The 19531-nt window shown below is 46.3% G+C and overlaps 1 protein-coding gene across 1 annotated transcript; it reads left to right on the plus strand.

The window, feature by feature from the left end:
- Positions 1-939: 939 nt before the first annotated feature.
- RGCC (regulator of cell cycle) lies at positions 940-13962 on the plus strand. The gene is made up of 5 exons (XM_057707593.1): positions 940-1165; positions 1764-1949; positions 10367-10474; positions 12242-12304; positions 13586-13962. The coding sequence occupies exons 1-5, from the start codon at positions 1117-1119 to the stop codon at positions 13591-13593; spliced, it is 414 nt and encodes a 137-aa protein (XP_057563576.1). The 5' UTR covers positions 940-1116; the 3' UTR covers positions 13594-13962.
- Positions 13963-19531: the final 5569 nt, after the last annotated feature.

A 19531-nucleotide genomic window follows, 5' to 3' on the forward strand; every position in this document is an offset into this window, starting at 1 on the left:
CCGTTTGTGGGTCAGAGACCCTGGGAGCACCTTCCAGCAAGACTTTCAGCGAGGATGGCTGTTGAGCACTTGGTGTGTGTCTAGTGCAACTGAGGGACTGAAAATTTCATTTTATTCTATTTTAGTTGCCTTACATTTAAGAAGCCACCTGTGGCAAGTGGCTACCGCATCGGGCAGAGCAATGTGTAAGGCTTTCACGGTCATGACTGGTCCCCTGCCAGGCGGCTGGGCGGGGTGGCTCAGTACGGACACTGAGAGGCGCCGGGTTCGCGCTGCATCTACGCATCTACGTCGTCATTTCTTCCCTTAGCAAATTCCTCCCGAACAAAGTCGGGGCTGCCTTGAATACCCAGGTCCCGGGCTCCGGGATGGGAACAGCTAAGGTTCGTAAACCCGTGGACTCCACCGACTTCTGCCCCCCTGGTGCCCCAGCCTCTCCACTCCATCCGCCCACAATCCTCAAGTCCCTTGGGGGGAATGGGGAGGGGACGCGCGGGAGGCTCCCTCTGCGGCTCCCAGTGGGTCTGGGTCTTCCCAGGCTTTGGCTCAGCCTTTCCATTCCACAGATGAGGAACCTGCGGCTGGAAGAGCTTAAGGGCACAGGGCGGGAATTAGCCGAGCAGCAGCCTAAACTCTTTGGGGCTCTGGTGTCGCCACAGCCACTTTCGTGGGGGCGCGTTGTCAGGGCGCGCGGGGGCAGCGGCGGGTAAATATTTGGGGCCGTAACCCGGCTGCTGCGACTCCGCGTCACTGCGGTTCCCCGGCGGGCGCGTGGCGAGGGCGGTGCCCGGGGGACAGGGGCGTCCCCGGCGCGGCGGCGGCGGCGGCGGCGGCGGCGGCGGGGACAGAGCCGGCGGCCCGGCTCCCGCGGCCCCGCCCCGGCCCGCCCCCGCCTGCGGCTATAAGACCTCGGGGCGGCGGGGGGCGGCGGCCGGGGAAAGAGCGGGCTGGTGGACGGCGCCGGCAGCGGCGCGGCGACAGCGCGAGCGGGCGAGGGGACAGGCAGAGCGGGACGCGGCCAGGAGAGGGGACGGGCGGCCTCGGCGCGAGCCCCCGCACGATCCCCGCGCGGAGACCTCGCAGGACCCCCGGACGCGCGCGGGGCACAGCCCGCCCATGAAGCCGCCCGCCGCGCAGGGCAGCCCCGCGGCCGCCGCGGCCGCAGGTGAGTGCGGGGTCTCCCGACGGCCGGGGCCTTGCAGGTGGGGGGCGGGAGAAGCGGGATCCCGCGCGGTCTCTTTACATCCCCCACCCCGCTCCGCGCAGCCTCACGGGCGGGACTCTGCCCCGGGGCGGGTTCAGCCTCCTCCCCACGCGGGGGCTGGGGAGCGGAGCCCGACACGTCACGGGCGCATCCTGACTCAGTCCTCCCACCGCCCCCGGGGGTTCGTTCACCCGCGCCCCCGGGGGAGCGAACGCGGGGACGAGTCCCCGACTGCGCGTGGGAAAGAGTTCGGCTGTGTCGCTCAGCTGCGTGACCTTTGGCTTGCGATCCCCCCCCTCCCCCGCGGTCGAGGCTCAGTGTGTTTATCTCTAAAATGGGCACGATGCTAACGGGCACGATGCTAAGGCGCACTTCAGGGGCTGGTGGAGAGCCTTAAAAGATAACAGCAAGTAGCGCGCAGCGCCAGCACGGCCGTCCCCGGGCCAGCGTGCAGTCCACGTTAGCTGGCGACCCTCGGGAGCCGCGCGGCCCCTGCCGGGCCCGGGATGGGACGGCCGCCCCGCGCCCGCGCCCACCTGAGCCCGCCGTGCCTCCGCAGCCCCCGCCTTGGACTCGGCCGACGCGGGGGACCTGAGCGACGCGCTCTGCGAGTTCGATGCGGTGCTGGCCGACTTCGCGTCGCCCTTCCACGAGCGCCACTTCCACTACGAGGAGCACCTGGAGCGCATGAAGCGGCGGAGCAGCGCCAGCGTCAGCGACAGCAGCGGCTTCAGCGACTCCGAGAGTAAGTGCGGCCGCGCCGGGGAAGGCGCGTAGCCCTGGGGACCCGGCGCTCTGCGAAGCGCGCGGGGCTCAGTCTGCTTATGGTAAACTGAGGGCTGGGGCCGGGCGGGGTTCGCCCCATAGCTCTAGGACTCTAGGGGTCTCCAGGGCTGCAGGCCCGGCGGGGACGAGACCCCTGGGGATGGTCTCGGGAAGGCTCTTGCAGGCAAGGCTGGTCTACCTGCCACCGGCAGCTGTCAGCAGACAGGAGGGGCGAAGCAGCAGGACTCCTGGGACCCCAGCCGGGCCTTCCCGCGGCTCGCTCTCCTCCTCTCCTTCCCCCTTCTTTCCCCTCTCAGCAGGATCTTTAGAGGATGTGGAGCAAGTGTCACAGGCATGGGGTCAGAGGGCCGTGGGAGGGCACATTATGGACATATTTGTGAAACCAGGAAAGGTTTCATAAGCTCCCATTCTTGGGATTTTTGAAACACTTCTTGCACTTTCTTCGGGCCCTGAGCTCCCAGAGGTGTTGCTACACTGCTGTCAGTTTGGAAAGAATCCCTGGCCGTGCAGAGTTCAAGTATTTAGAAAGTGTCCTTCCTCTTCCAGGCAGGTCCATCACTTGGACTGCTGGCTCTGACCCCCCCCCCCGTGCCCCCCCAGCCTGCGGGGGCGGGGGGTGGGGGTGGGAAAGGGGAGGGCAGAGAACAGATGGGCCCAGAGCTGCTTCCTGGTGGCTTTTCTCCTAGTGGAGAGTACCCCCAGGGTCTCTCTGTCCTAAACAACTGGTTAAAAAGAGAGACCACTTTTTCCAGGAACTTGAATGTCCTGTGAGGATTAATGGATACCTGTTTAGGTGTCAAATAGCAAATCAGGTAACTTTTCAATATTCTGTGACTGTTGTTTTTCCCAACCTGGATTACTTTCTATTTTTCAAAGTGAATTGTAAACACTTCTGGGTAACTCTTGAGACTTCTCTCCCTAGATGGGTTACAATCATGACTGTCCCTCCCTTTGCTACCCTTGACTCTGGAAGTAAAAACAATGACCTTTCCTTGTGATTCCCTTCTGTTGAAATCTGAAGCTCCCCCTTGTTACAGGGCAAAGATACGGTCCTAGACTTACACATGAGCTGTCCTTCTGAAAAGAAATAAAGGGCACTCACCACCCAGTGCAGGCTTTGAGTCAGAAACCTGAGTTCCAGCTTGACTTTCCTTGGCAACCCTGCCAGAGGGTTAGCTCTAATTGCAGCTTTTGAGGTGAAAGGGAATGGTATCGTATGCTATTAATTTTCCGTTCTGTATGTTTGGACTTTGTTGCTAATGACCAGACCACTTATTTTCAATTTCAAAGGGAAGTCTAAAAAATTTTGAAATTTGTCTCAATGTCTGTAGCCAAACTTAAATATGTCTTCTTCTACTGGGGCATGGAGCAAGTTACTCATCAAGTACAAATTCTCTCCCCCTTGGGAAAGAAAGCTGGCACAGTCTGTCCAGCACTACTGTCTTGCAGAGAACAGCTCCTTTCTAAACCACAGCTGCATTTGGCTAGAATACGGTCTGAGCTCACCCATTCATGGGTGATTGCAACTCCCTCTGGGTAGGATTTCAGATCTGGGATCTGTTTTCAGGGGCCTCAAAGAAAAGGCACTCGAAATACATTCTTAACAGTTTTGGGGGAGATATTTGGAATAGTCTGTAGTTTTCCTTAGGGCATGTGTGTGTACTTTGTTTTCTGCTTTTGTTCTAAACCCTCAGTTTGGTGGTTAGAGAAGTAAACGGGAGGTTATAAAGAAGGCTCAGATGACATTAGTCTTTCCTATAAATGTGTAGTTTGGCCTTCACAGGGATGGTTAGGAATAGTCTTGGCAGAAGCGGTGTGTATCTAAATAGTAATTTCTTCAGGACATATAATATGTGTGTCTTAATTGCTGCCAAGAATGGATTGCAGACAGTTGTTATACTCATTTGCCTGTTTAATGCTTTTCTGTGGAAGAGAATATTTGAGAGAGGTGGGTCCTACTGAGATTTAGCCCAGCAAAAGGGAGACACACCAGGGTGATGATAACAAGAGCAGCTCTCTTTTGCCAAACCCTTACTCTGATTACTACTATAATTTATTAGCTCTTACCATTAGTGATCTCTTTCCTTTGCTTTAAATGTGTTATCTCATGTGATCTCTACTACAGTCCAAGAATGTAGGCACTCTTGTCTCCTTTTTTCTGATAAAATAGTGGAACCACTTGGGCTCTCTCTCTTTCTCTCTCTCTCTATCTCTTTGTCTAAGGCCTTGCTCTGTCCCCATGAATGGTTGGCTGGTATGGGAATCCTCTGGGATAGACTTGAAGTTTCATAGGACCAGGATCAAGTGTCTGCTTATCAATGGTGGTGGTCACCTGGCCAGGTCTGTGGAGCCCAGGCTGAGCTCTGTTAGGGCCCTGCATGAGGAGTGGGCCTCAGTTTCTCTAGCTGTGAAATGGAAAGGATGCTATTTAATGATACTGTTAGAAACATCCATAAACTCATGATTAGAAAGAAAATATTTGCTCTGTTTGATGCTTTTAAGAAAACAATAAAATGCACATGCTATGCTATGTCACAGAAGGTCAGATGCATTTGAGCCAGTGTCTTGCATGAAAATGTTATGTATGAAGCACCTATGAAGCTCTAAACCCTTGGGACCTTGGTTTTCACTCTACATTTTACAGTTCCATCACTCTGAAGATATACCTACTGCATTCCTGCTTTTTGAAGAACCCATCTTTTTCTCTTAAAACAATTTAGAGGGAAAGACAAATATTATATGATATCACTTATATGTGATATCACATAAAAAACGGGAATCTAAAAAACAGTACAAATGAACTTATTTACAAAACAGAAATAGACTCAACAACATAGAAAACAAACTTATGGTTATCAAAGGGAAAGTAGGGAGAGGGATAAATTAGGTGTATGGGATTAACAGATACATACTATCATATATAAAATAGATACACAACAAAGATTTATTATATAGCACAGGGAACTATATTCAATGTCTTATAATAATCTTAATGGAAAAGACTAAAAGAAGTGTGTATATATATATATATATATATATATATATATATATATGAATCACTTTGCTGTACACCTGAAACTAATACAATATTGTAAATCAACTACACTTCAATTAAAAAATATTTTGGTTGCTTGCATCCAGAGGAGGAAAAAGTAGACATCCCTTCTTTTATCCAGAGAAACAAGTTACTTAGATAGGAGAGAAGAACGGATATTTAATAAGGAAATACTCCTTCCTGTTTCCACTTACAGGGAATCCTCCAAAGACATGAAGAGGACCAAAATAACAGTGGCAAGATAACTCGACGTTAGGGGTGGCATTCAAATGGAGGTTGATGAAAATAGTTCCTTTTGTTCCTTTCTTCTAGATTTTGGTTCCAACAGGTAACACCAGGCACTTTCATGAGAACAGTTTCAACTTCATCAGTAAAAGGGTAGCACAGGAAGGAGCTGGGACTGTGAGGTTCAAACCTGATCCTCAGAGGTGCTTCAGGCATCGTGAACATCTTTGGTTTGAACTTATTTTGAAACATCTGTTGTTTTTTCAGTATTTTCAAAACTGCAAGAGCACATCGTGACTTCTCAAATGTGTTTAATGACATTTTAACTCATATACTACTTTGTAACTGGTGTGTTACTTTATAATCCCACTGATTGATTTTCTATGCAGTTTCTAATATTAACTGGAACTTTAAAAGGTGATGTGAACTTATATCTTTGCCGGATTGGAGTTTCCTTTTTCCCTTGAGGGGGGAAAGTGTTTTGCTACTTAACAGAAAAGGTCTGAAGTCTCCTCTGTATGCTGGGGCTATAATGATATTGTAGGGCCACTGTAGGGAATGAAGAAGGGGCTTCTTTAGCCTGTGCAAGACCTAGAAGGTCTGTATGTGTTTGCCTCGACTCTTCTAGTTCGGCCATGGGAGAGGGGACCGTGTGGACCCTGGGGGGGCAGGCATGACAGGCAGCCTGTTGGCTGATCTGGCACAAGAGCCACTGAGACCAGAACTTGAACTTGTCCAAGCCGGGAGGGAATGAGGAGTTAGGAGCCCTCAGGGTGTCCCGGTGTGTGTTAGGAATCCCAAGCAGGTGACACGTGTCACTGGAGGACACCTGGAGCAGTATCTAAAGGGACTGAGCAGTTTCAGAAGGGAAGCTGGGGTGGTAGTGGTGAAACTGAGCAACGTTTTCTTATCCTATCCCACTTTCAGTGAGGCTGTTGGAATTTAGATTTTGAGCAGGAGATTCAACCCCACACACATACACCATTCCCTGTGGCGAAAGGGGAATAGGTCCAAGGCTTTCTTTTTCTCAGTTAGTTACTATGGTTGTGCCTGCCTGCAGCGTGTGGGATTGTTCTATATTTACAGAAGCTCTGGGCCAGGGTTACTGTCTGTGGTTTTCCTTCTCTCTGGAGTAGCACGTGCTGGTGCCAACCCCAAATTACCTTTCTCCCCGCCCCCAAACGAAAAAAGCACGTCTACCTTTTAAACAAGCCTCTGTGTTTGCAGCTGAGTTTCCCAAGCTCTGTTGGCGCTCCTACAGTTAGATGTGTGCACATTTAATATGCTCACATTTCTTTTGATAATGTCTTAGCAAACTTGGTCCCTGAATTTGAGGTTCCTGGCTTCAGCACACCGAGTTGACTGGCCAAGGACATTTCTGAGCGGGCTTTTAGAGCCCATGGCGGTAGATGTTGTAAGGCCCTAAAATATCTAGTCTTGCCACCTGCCAAGGTTCCCCAAATCATCACTGTTATGTGTCTCTTAAGCCCCTATTAATGGCAGCACTTGATACTGGGTGGGGCAATAATACATCACCATGCTATCAGCCAGTGACACATTGCTGTCATTTATCATACTAACTGGTCGTTATTTTTGCAAGAAACAGAGTTCTAGGGGAGTGAAAAGAACAGGAAGTCAGGCTTTGCTTCCCTTTTAATTTACACCTAGCATGAAATCTTGTTCATTGTAAGTCCATGGAATGAAATTTTATTGGATAAAGGGTAAAGAGAGGTCTAGAGCTTGGGGTGCTTCCGTGTTGGTGGGTTTGTTCTTGGGATGTTTGTTTTAGGGCTCCTCTGAAGATAAATTTCTCTTAGGAATTTTGCTACTATATGAAGAAGAGGAAGGAAGCCCAGGCCCAGAATCTTGAGTCTTATTATTCCCCGTGGTGACCTTTTCTTCTCCTGAGTGTGTCTTCCTCCATTTTGTCAGGAAAATAGAATAAAAGCATGGAAACCATCGGTGTCTCATGGAGCTCCTGGGTTACTTATTCCCCTTTTGCAAGAGAAGAAACTAAGGCTCAGAGATGAAGCGACTCACACAGGGTCACACAGCTTTCGCACGGCCCTGGTACCACACATCTCTAGGGTGGCAGCTCCTAGGGCCCCTGAGATTGTCCTGGTCATCGTTTTTGGGAATGACATGCAGAGAATTTATGACCGCAGGGTGGAACTAAACCGTGGGGAAGTTTGGCTCAGGGGTGCTGGGGGTACATTTCCTCTTAATGGTTGAACACTTTAGAGCCTGGAGTCAGGTCTGGCCCGGATTGTGCACTGGAACTCAGGGAAAGAGAGAGGCATTAAGACGTAGCAGTGAGCTGGTGTGTGAGGTGATGTGTGTGTGTGGGTGGGCGAGGGGGTGGGGGGTGTTTGGGTCTGGGGGCAGTGTGAGGGGAGAGGGGAAGTGAGCATATGCTGGGTTGACATGCCTGTGTGTGTGTGTGTGTGTGTTTATATATATTGTAACTAGGATTTTTTCCCCCTTCCTCATTGTGGGAGTAGCACGTGTTCATGATCAGTAAGAGGTAACTTCTGGTTTTTTGAAGAGTGCATTTAATAGTTTGCAGCTGAATTTGTCAGTCAAGTAACAGTCAGTTTGTCTATATATTTTCTGAGTTTGAGGAAAATACTAAGATCAAAAAGGCATATAAACACCAGGTTCTAAAGGGTAAGAAGTGAGCCGTAGTGATGTCCTGGTATACTACGACTCTGCAGAGTCTCAAAACCAACTGAGTTACCCGAGTTTTGCAGAATCCTCACTGAACTCCTTTTTCCTACCATTCTGCAATGACCTTTTCCATGTCTAGGTTATTCTGTCCCCCCAAACTCAATAGCATTTGGTCTACTTGTGTGTGAGGCAAACAAATTGTGTGTGTGTGTGTTTCCCCCATTCCCAAAGGATGAGTGTACATGGACGTAAAATTGCTGGAGAGTTGGGGTAGAACAGAGGTGAAGTCCAAAGTCAAGGCAAGGGCTGCGGTGCAGGGTGTGTCGGTGAGACTGGGTTTCAGGGCCGACTGTCTCTGGGAGATGGAGACCAGGGGTGCCATGGGTCCTGGGTTCAGCACTCTGGACCAGCAATGGGCGTGATGCTCTTGGGTGTCCTCCAGAGCCAAAGATAACGTTCCAGAGGCCTTGTGTTCCTTCCTTCTGGCTCACGAGTCTGGGCACAAGGCCTGCCTCCCCAGGGCCCTCTGTGGTTTTCCTGCCCACAAGTCTCTCAGGTTCTCTTTGTGGCAATTCTCCTGCCTCTTACATGGCGACAAGCGATAACACGACGCGGTAGGTCTGCGATGGGCGTAACCACTTTCCTTTGTGGAGGGGAAAGGCCTTCGCTTGGGAAAATCCAGACTGCTCCAGGGCGGGGCTCAGCTGACAAGCAAACAGAAGGGCTTCCCACGTTGAGTTCCATTGAGTACAAGTGTCCTGAGAGATATGAACAGAGGTGCCACCGAAAAAGTGTCCCATGGGCAAGTAAACCAGGGGAAATAGCGCTGAGCTGATTTCTTTATCATAAGACATCTCAGGCACGTTAAACTGGGGTTACATCAGAGGAATCTCCAGGAGTGCTTGGTGTTTCTCAGAGTCCGTTTATCACGCACTTCTCAAAGGACCACTATTCTGAGAAATATATTTTGGGGGAATGCAAGGGTAAGGCTCAGTGTTTCAGATCATCGGAGCCTTGAGAAATGGTCTTGGTCCTTTTCGGTGACCCGGGCTGGTCATAAGAAGGAAGAATCGACCATGAGGGTTGGGCATGTTTGGAAAACTGAATGCAATGGATGTGTCAGCCAGAAAGACAAGATGGCCCTGGGGCCACCTGGTCGGGGCGGTGGGAGGACCGGTGAGGAGCCTGGGAACTTGGAGCAGTCTTTAGGGATGAAGAGGAATTCTCTTGGGACCAGAAACCTCTGCTTCTGAAAACCATTTTTTATTCTGGGTATATCTTCTGTAACTTAGTCCTGTTCATTTTGAGTTAAAGGAACCAAAGAAAGATGGCTTTGCCTTCTCCTGAGCTGGAGGTGGTTGGATGAAACTGAGCGAATCCCAAAGAGGGAGCCTCATGGCTCAGCGGCCCTCTCGCACCTGAACAGCCGTCCCAGAGCTCAGCTCTGCTACACCCGTGCCCGGCCTGTGTGTTTTGTTTTAACCAGGAAGGCTGTTCCTTTGTGACCTCAGAGGCCACATCCTGCTTCCGCCGCTGGCTCTGCCTTCGAGCCTGTGAGCTGGTGTAGCTCAGCCAGCAACTCCCTTTTTGTGTCACAGCCACACGGCTGGGCGGGCCGTGTGTTGCTTGCTTCCCCCTTGGCAGGACTTAGAGAAACAGAATCTCAGAACTTCAGAGCTGGAAGGGACTTTAAGGATTATTTAGTCCACCTTCCCATTTTGTGGATGGGTAGACGGAGGCCTAGAGATACTGTCTTGCTCAGGGCTACCTGCATACTTTGTAGCTGAGATGGTTTCCTTGACTCCCAGCTCAGCCTTGCTTCTGGGTCCTTGCATTGCTCTTGCTCTGGTCTTTGGAGCCACCAGATCACCTGAAGTGTTTGTAATAGACAACCTCCGGGAGAAGAAATCTTTATCTTTGACCCTCTAGTGTATCTCTGGAATGTAGGAGCACAGGAAAACCAGGACAGAGACTCTCTCTTGAGCAGGCAGAGACGATGATTAAGTCATGGGATCCAACCTTGTCTTTGTATTTTAGGGGGCAGAAGGGACATTTTTTCAAGAAAGATGGTTCCTTATGTCTTAAATCCCAAGCCAGCCCCCTCACTCCATTGGTCAAGCATTGGCTTAGCTGTCAGTTAGACACCTGGACAGTGGGCTCTGGTGTGTCACAAAGGAGGCTGGTCTGGTCGTGATAATCCCATCACCCCCTTCCTTTTTTAGGGGAACAGGGGCCTTTGGCGTGCCTGGTGGGAGACACATACACACATACACAGGCACTCTCCTGCCTCAAATCATTTGGGGGCATAAATCTGGAAATCAACCTGTTTTCTTTATAACTTTGCTCCCTGTGGAGATAAAACTGTGGGTTGTCACTAGACCATAAGACTGAAAACCATTTCTAATGAGTTATGTTTTCTTTCCTGAAAGGTGCAGATTCGCTTTACAGGAACAGCTTCAGCTTCAGTGATGAAAAGCTGAATTCTCCAACAGACAGCACTCCAGCTCTGCTCTCTCCTGCCGTCCCTCCTCGGAAAGGTAAGTTCGCTAGTTGGAATGTGAGGTTTTTTGCTTCCTCACTCCCTCCTCCTCCTCAGCCTCTTCTCTCTTCCCCTTTACCCCTAACCAATCTTTCCCAAATGTGCAAAACAAATAGAGAAGACTAGTGTCTTTGTACAGTGCAACATGGAGTGGATTTTATTTCTCAGGATTTCGATCAGCGTGAAAGTGAAATCAGATAATTGGAGGACAGGAAACCAAATTCACAGGGAGAAGGAAAACATGTAGACTCTAGGCTCTGCTTTCTCTCTTGTGGTGTCATCAAGACAGTGTCAAATGACAGTACCCTCTCAAGACTGTTTGGTTCTAGAATGTAAAATTTGGCAGTTAGGCTTTGCAGAAAGTTGGGTTCTATTTATTGCATTAATTCTTTAATGAATGCTTTCAGATGGCCAGTTTAGCAATTAAATGGGGTCATCATTATTAAATAAGCAATGATCTAACATAATTCAAAATAGCAGCTCCAGCCTGCCTCTACTGTGATATTAATAGACCGAGAAAGTTTTTAAAGATGCATGAGCACTTTCTTATACTTTGGAACTAGTAAAATGTCTCCAGCCAGAGAGCTGAATGTTCTGTTATATTGGGCAAGTGCCCTTTTGAAAACAAAAGAAGTTTTTTTCCCTTAAGAAACGTTATACTTGCTGAAAATAGTTGCAGAATGCAATAAAAATGGAACATAGTTAAAAAGAAATATGAAGATTCCATCATTTTCTCACTCTGGCATGAAGGCAGAATTTCCCCCTTTTTCAAAAGAGACATTTTAAAATTCTCTTCTCAATATAGCATCGTTAGTAGCCACTGGGGACTCTGCCATTGTCCAGCCCTCCCTCTGTAACGGATCTATTGAATTGAGAGAGGCAGAACCATCTAGAAAGTGGCTTAAAACGTGCCCAGGTTTGTTACCTGATCCTCAAGAGGTAGGAATTTGAGAGGAGAAAAAAGCCCTAGTGGCAAATTGACTTTAAAAGCTAAGAACAATGAGCTGTTTGTGGCCAGCAGGGGCTAATTCATAAAAATATTCAGTAGTACGTTCTGGGAAGACATGAGTTGATCAACTCTAGAGAAAAAAGTAAGATACACAGAAAGAAGTACATGTCTCAGGGTACAGAGGGAATGAAATCACAACGAGGACGTGTTACCCTGCGCTGGCACCTGGATGGGATGTGGCTCTCCAGACCCAGGAGCTTCCTGTCGCCTTCCTTGTACCATTTTGACAAGACACTGTAGTGCTTAGCTCATTTCATCCTGGAGGGACCGTGAGGGCTGAAGCATTGCCCTGGAGTGATAGCCTGAACAAAATTGCGTCAGAGGAGAGAAGTGTAGCAAGAATCAGGGAATCTGGGTGTCATTCCACACAGGGCTGGGATTCCTGAATATTTTCACCCATAACTCATCCTACACAATCAAGAAGTTAAAACTTTTAATCTTCCTTTCCTGTCCCTGCTTCCCCACACCTCCCAACTTTTAAGGTAGTGAAGGGAGATGCTTCTCCCAGGTTGCTGGGATGGGGTGGGGTATGCAGGTGATGAACTACAGCAACCAGGAAGAAACATTGAGGCTGATCTCCAGAATAAGTTTCTGAGTTGACTGTGAGCAAACAATGGAGCTGCCACTTAGGGTTGGTGCAGGACACTCTTTAGTAAAGTCTCTGAAGACAGAGAGATGGGGTTGCATAATTCTGGAAAAGTTGGCGTCATCAGCTGTCTTGGATATGGAAACTGAACCCCAATTCTTGTTTTTCAGCCAAACTAGGAGATACAAAAGAGCTTGAAGACTTTATTGCTGATCTCGACAGAACCTTAGCAAGTGAGTACCTGCCTGGTAGGTAAAAAAAAAAATCAAACAGAAAACCTCTGATAAAGTGCTATAATGTTTACCAGCTTGCCTGGGGCAGGAAGTTACATCATAAGGCTTCTTTAGGTTCAGAAACAGGACCCCAGTGGCTCAGGAAGAAATTCTGAGGATAAGCTTGCGTTGAAGTAGACCGTGTGCCTTTCCAAACAGCGAGAACCGGCCACCAACAAACAATAGCATTTTGTTTGAGAAATGGAGAGGAAAGTAGTAGTTAGAGTAAGATTGGAGCCTTACCAGCATGGTGGCCTGCCAGGCTTTTCAGAAAAGAAATCAGCCTATTGACCATCAAACATTATACTGACAAGCCAGAGGGTTCCATCTCAGGGGACAGGGAAAATTTCACAAGTTAGATCCAGGGGCTTGGTGAGGTCTGACTTCTAGAGGGTTGGGTCCCCAAAGAAAGAATTGGCTTGGGGAGCCCCTGTAACCAAAGACCCATGCCAATTACCGAAAGACCTGGATTGAGTACGCAGTACCTTGTTTCCCATTGGCAGTTATACTAAAGGCACCCCATTTTCTGTGACCCAAATTTTGAGACCTGAAGATATTAGATCATAACTGCAATGGGGGTGCCTAGAAGAAGAGACCCTGAGAATCAATCCACACACTCTATTTCTAAAGAACAGGATTACAAGAGCCAGAAAGATCAGCTAGAGTTTCCCGGATGAGAGTTTCAGCAGCTCTATACGCTTGGGGGACCTTGTTCAGTCACAGAGCAGGCCTGGAGAATTTCATCATAGCCCCTTTCATTTTGCAATGAAAGAGCTGATTTTCCATGAGAAATATTTTATGCTATGCTCTGCTAAACAGCTGGGTAGAATCTGAAAAAGTAGATCGAAAGCTGGTTATTTAAAAAGAACTCTGTTCTTAAATACGGTTTCAGACAGGCCTAACTATAAGGTGGAAAGTTCCTGTGTAGTCTCTGTTTACTTGACGATTTTATCACCCATTTTCTTATGTGCTGTACCATCCTCCATCAGAAGACCAGGGCCTGTTTCGACAGAGATGATTGTAACTGCAGCACAATTTGTATTAGACCTATGAGATCTGCCTGTCGACTTCATGGAAATTGCAGCAGGCTACCCAGTCATACCAGTTCATCAGACATGTGTTATGTGGGAAGCCTGCCGTTAGGTTTGGTGCTTTGATGCCCGTCTGAGAGGTGTGCTCTGGTTAAGCATAGGAAGTGTCAACTTTCACGAGTGGATCATCTTCTCTGTCTCCTATTGACAGGTATGTGAAACAAGAAGTTCTGGATCTTTTCATTGTAAGGGAGAGAGCGCTGAGGACCTGATAAAATCAGCTACAGAATTTGCTGCTGGAGGGGACAGAGATGCTCTTCACCCACCACCAGGCCATTTTCAGGCACGTCCTGAAGATGCCTTTGGGCTCATCTCTGGGCAAGTTAGAAACTGACTTTGTTTACCTGCTTGCAGCATATTAGAACAGATGACTCATGCTAATGTTGTATTTCCTCTTAAAATATAGCTTTTCTGTAATTTAAAATGCTTTTATGAAAATATTTGTAATTAATTATAAATAGTTGGAAACAGTAATATGCTTTTCCCATTATAATATATTTTTGTATGCAAATAAAGTTTTGAGCTGGAGTCTGTTTCTTGTAAGCTTTCCTTTTTTTTCTCTTGATTTCTTTCCATATATTTCCATCCAAATAGTATTCAAGTGGAAATAACACGCCTCTTGACTTCTAATAAGGACCCTGGGTGCTGCCACATTGCACTAGGCAGTAGGATGGTAAACGAGAGAAAGTGTTACTTTGAAGTTCATTCGGCGCTCTAGAGGGATATGCTTGTGTGTGATAGATGGGAAATTTTAATTTGAGGATTGTGGTTTTGATGAAAGTTGGGTTTCTCTTCTATCTCCATTTTCCTCACTTCTTAGCACCTTTTTAGGTACCACGGGCTCTTTCCTTCAATTAAGGAAATACCAGGTGTACTCAAAATCAGGGCAAGTTGGGGCAGCTGGAGGCCTTATAAATGATGGTGCTCTCATAAAATCTGTGTACTGAGGAAGATTTGATGTGTTGGCCTGGATGCTAACATCCAGGTGGCTTCAGTGGAGCTGGAGGGTCCAGATGCAAGGTCTCCCATAGGGTGGGTTTCACCTGTAGAAGCCAATGACCCCCATACCCCCCCCCACCTGCCTTTTGTGGAGGATGGAGAGAGGCATAAAAACAGGAAAGTCCATAATTTTCTTATCTATGCTTTTCTATTTTTAAAACGTAAAATAACCAGGCACTACTTTGATAATCAGAATCAAGTTATATAAAAACTCCAATCCTTATAGAACACAAATCCAAAACGTAAGTACTTATAATTTTATTTATATTTTCGAAAGCTAACTACTAATTTGATCTGTTTTTTAGGGCATTGGGAAACTAAATTGCCTTTTCTTTAACCTTTTACTTTTCCCCAAATTTCTTGGAAAGCTTTTGGGTCAATCCCAAATATTTTCTTTCTTTCTTTCTTTTTTTTAATAGTTATTTTTATTTATTTATTTATTGGCCGTGTTGGGTCTTTGTTGCTGCACATGGGCTTTCTCTAGTGGTGGTGAGCAGGGGCTACTCTTCATTGTGGTGCACAGGCTCCTCATTGTGGTGCACAGGCTCCTCATTGTGGTGCACAGGCTCCTCATTGTGGTGGCTTCTCTTGTTGCAGAGCACGGGCTCTAGGTGCTCAGGCTTCAGTAGTTGTGGCACACGGGCTCAATAGCTGTGGCTCGCGGGCTTAGTTGCTCTGTGGCATACGGGATCTAGGAAGTCCCTTCTTTATTTCTTTATTGAGATGTTTTTCACATACCTGAACATTCATCCTTTTAAAGTGTACAATTCAGTAGTTTTTAGTAGCTATATTCACAGAGTTGTGCAACCTTCACATTCTAATTCTCTGTCTTTATAGATTTGTCTATTACGGATATTTTGTATAAATGGAATCATACAACATGTGGTCTTTTGTGTTTGAATTCTTTCCCTTCACATACTGTCTTCAAGGTTCATCCATGTTGTACTTTTATTTATCAGTCATATTATTTATGACTGAATAATAATCCACTGTATGGATATACTATATTTTATTTATCCACTTACTGGTTGAGGGATGTTTGGATTGTTTCTACTTTTCGGCTAATATTCATGTATAAGTTTTTGTGTGGATATATGTTTTAATTTCTCTTAGGTATATAACTAGGAGTGAAATTGCTAGGCCATGTGATAACCCTATGTTTAAGTTTTTGAGGCATTGCCAAACTTTTCCATAGCAGCTGCACCATTTTGCATTCCCACCAGCAGTATATGAGGGCTCCAATTTCTCCACAGTCTTGGCAACAATTGTTCATCTTTTTGAATGTAGCTAGTGGGTGTAAAATGGTATTTTGTAGCAGTTTTGATTTGCATTTCCCTGATGACTAATGATGGTGAACATCTATTTATGTGTTCACTGGCCATTTGTATATCTTTCTTTTAGAGAAATGTCTATTTGCAGACTTTGCCCATTTTTAAATAGGTTGTCTTTATTATTGCTTTGTAGGAGTTTTTTATGTACTCTGTATACAAGTCCATCAGACATATGATTTGAAAATATTTTCTTCTATTTTGTAGGTTGTCTCTTCATTTTTTTGTTAGCGTCCTTTGAAGTACAAATGTTCTAAATTTTGATGAAGTCCAGTTTATCTCTTTTTTCTTTTGTCACTTTCCTTTGGTGTCATATCTAACCATTGCCTAATTAAAGGTCACAAAGAGTTACTCGTATATTTTCTTTTAAGAGTTCTAAAAGATTTTACAAATCTTACATTTAGGTCTTTGGTCAACTTTGAATTAATTTTTGTATATGATGCAAGGTAGGGATCTAATTCCATTCTTTTGCGTGTAAATATCCAGTTGTCATATCATTATTTGTTGAAGAGACTATTTTTCACCCATCAAATAGTGTTGACACCCTTGCTGAAAATCAATTGTCCCCCTGTGTACGAGTTTATTTCTGGGCTCTCAATTCTGTTCTGGGGATTGTATGTCTTTCCTTATTCCTGTACCACACAGTCTTGATAACTATAGCTTTACAGTAAGGTTTTTTTTTTATAAGTTTATTTATTTATTTATTGGCTGTGTTGGGTCTTCATTGCTGCACACGGGCTTTCTCTAGTTGCTGTGAGTGGGGGCTACTCTTCATTGTGGTGTGGAGGCTCCTCATTGTAGTGGCTTCTCTTGTGGAGCACGGGCTCTAGGCGCATGGGCTTCAATAGTTGCGGCACGTAGGCTCAGTAGTTGTGGCTCACGGACTCTAGAGCACAGGCTCAATAGTGTGGCGCGTGGGCTTAGTTGCTCCGTGGCATGTGGAATCTTCCCATGGCAGGGCTCAAACCCGTGTCCCCTGCATTGGCAGGCAGATTCTTTACCACTATGCCACCTAGGAAGTCCCACAGTAAGTTTTGAAACCAGGAAATGTGAGTCCTTCACCTTTGTTCTCTGCATGATTATATTGGCTGTTCTGAGTTCATGCATTTTCAAATAAATTTTAGGGTGGGTTTGTCAATTTCTGCAATAAAGGCAGCTGGAATTTTCATAGAGATTGCATTGAATCCATGGATCGGTTTGGGAACTATTGCCGTCTTAGGACCATTAAATCTTCCTTCTAATTTATGAATGTGAAATGTCCTTCAGTTTATTTATATCTTAATTTCTTTCAACTATGTTTTGTAGTTTTCGGTGTATGAAACTTGTACTTCTTTTGTCAAGTTTATTTCCAAGCATTCTTTTTGATACTATTGTAAATGGAATTGTATTCTTAATTTTATTTTCAGATTGTTCCTTGCTAGTGTACAGAAATACCCTTGACTTTTTTTTTTTTTTTACTATTTTATTTTATTTATTTCTTTATTTTGGCTGTGCTGGGTCTTCGTTGCAGCACATGGGCTTCTCTGGTTGCAGTGCATGGGCTCAGTAGTTGCGGGATGTGGGCTTAGTTGCAGTATGTGGGATCTCAGTTCCCCAACCAGGGAACCTGGGCCCCCTGCATTGGGAAGTCCCCCAAATACCCTTGATTTTTGTATATTGATTTTGTATCCTGCAACCTTGCTATACTTATTCATTAGTTCTAATAGAGTTTGGGGGGAGGGTAGAGGGTAGAGGTTCTATGTATAAAATATACCATTTGCAAATGGAGATAGTTTTACTTCTTCCTTTCCCATATGAATGTCTTTTAAATTCTGTTGCCTCATTGCTTGGCTAGAACTTCCAGTACAATGTTGAAAAGAAGTGGTGAGTGGGGACATTCTAGTTTGTTTGTTTTTTTTAATTTTTGGCCGTGCAGCGAGGCCTGCAGGATCTTCTTCCTGACCAGGGATCGAACCCGTGCACTCTGCAGTGGAAGCATGGAGTCTCAACCACTGGACTGCCAGGGAAGTCCCAGTGATATCCTACTCTTGTTCCTCATCTTAGGAAAAGTTATCAGTCTTTCACCACTAAGTACAACGAAAGCTATGGGAATATTTTCTTGTTTTCATCAAATGAGCCCTTGGCTTGTTTTCTAAACATAATTTTCCCATTACCTGGAACCATTTCTGTTTCACGCTTGGGAAACTTTATCTGCTTTGTATAAATCTTTTTTCCCCCTCACTGGGACACCTGTGACGTTCATTGTCACTATACCTTTTAATTACTAGCCTCTTCAGGATTTGAGCATCTACCTCATTTGGCAGTTCTTTCTTTTTCTTCTTCTTCTTCTTTTTTTTTAATAAATTTATTTATTTATTTATTTTTAATTTGTTGGCTGAGTTGGGTCTTTGTTGCTGTGTGCAGGCTTTCTCTGGTTGCAGCAAGCGAGGGCTAATTTTCATTGTGATGTGTGGGCTTCTTATTGCTGTGGCTTCTCTTGTTGCAGAACATGGGCTCTAGGTGCACTGGCTTCAGTAGCTGCAGCATGTGGGCTCAATAATTGTGGTTCGTGGGCTCTAGGGCACAGGCTCAGTAGTTGCGGTACATGGGCTTAGTTGTTCCGCAGCATGTGGGACCAGGACTTGAACCTGTGTCTCTGCATTGGCAGGTGGATTCTTAACCACTGTGCCACCAGGGAAGTCCTGGCAGCTCTTTCTTTATGGTTTCCTGGAACCTGGACTCCGAAAATTAGATGTGCAGAGTAGGGAACTTTGTGGCCTGCTGTGAGGATAAGGTTTGGAGAAGAGAAGTGGATTCCTTTAGATAAGTGTTAGGGGGAGGGTAGTTTGTGCTCTAACCTCTATTGGATGAGTAACTGGGGACAAGCAGGCTGTGGGCTGAGTCACAACTTTGGGTTCTGGGAATGCTGAAAAAAGTGTTTTCTGTGTTTTCCAAGATGCATTTGAAGGAGCACATTCCTAAGCTCTTTTGAAGACTAGGTATTAAGGTCATATGTACTTGAAAAGTGCTGCATGTACCTCACTTAGAGATTTATTATGCACATAAATCACTTGGGGTTCAGTCTAAGGTGATGGATCAGAGAACCCCAAATATAGTAGCTTAAACAAGATGGGAGTTTCTTTCTCACACACAGCCCAGAGGTGAGCAGTACAGGCTGGTGAGTGGCTCTTTGGTCCAAAGTGGCTGCTCCTGCTCCTGTCATCACATTTCATTCTAGCCAGCACGAAGGAGAAAAAGCAAGTCAAGCACAGGCTTATTTCTCTCAATGACATGCCTAGAGCAAACACAAATTACTTCTGCTCATATTCCCTTGTCCAGATCTCAGTCAGATGGTCATTCCCAGCTCTAAGAGAGGCTGGGGAAAAAAGTCTCTTTCTGGGAAGATGAGTGCTCAGCTAAAGTTTGAGGGTTCTGTTTTTAAAGAAAGACAAAGAGAATGCGTATTGGAGGACAACTAGTCATCTCTGCCACAGAATGTTGAAGGCTCTGAGAGATCCTGTAGCCAAAAGACCTGCCTTTTTTTTTTTTTTTTTGAAAATCTACCGATAATCCACAGCATATTAGTGTTCCTTGGAACGTGCTTTGGGAAACGCCATTGTGAGTAATCTCCCTCCAGCGGGGTCTGTTGAACTCCACCTCCTCCAAGACCTGAGTGCCCATGGCATGGCCTTTGCAAACTGCCTGATTGTTCCGTGGAGAGTGTCAGCCAGTGGGCTTTTCTGGAACAGAACAAGACCAGATTCTGGGCATGTAGAGCTGGTAGGATGTGG

This window comes from Hippopotamus amphibius, chromosome 14 (assembly GCF_030028045.1).
Source record: "Hippopotamus amphibius kiboko isolate mHipAmp2 chromosome 14, mHipAmp2.hap2, whole genome shotgun sequence".
Taxonomy (NCBI): Eukaryota; Metazoa; Chordata; class Mammalia; order Artiodactyla; family Hippopotamidae; genus Hippopotamus; species Hippopotamus amphibius.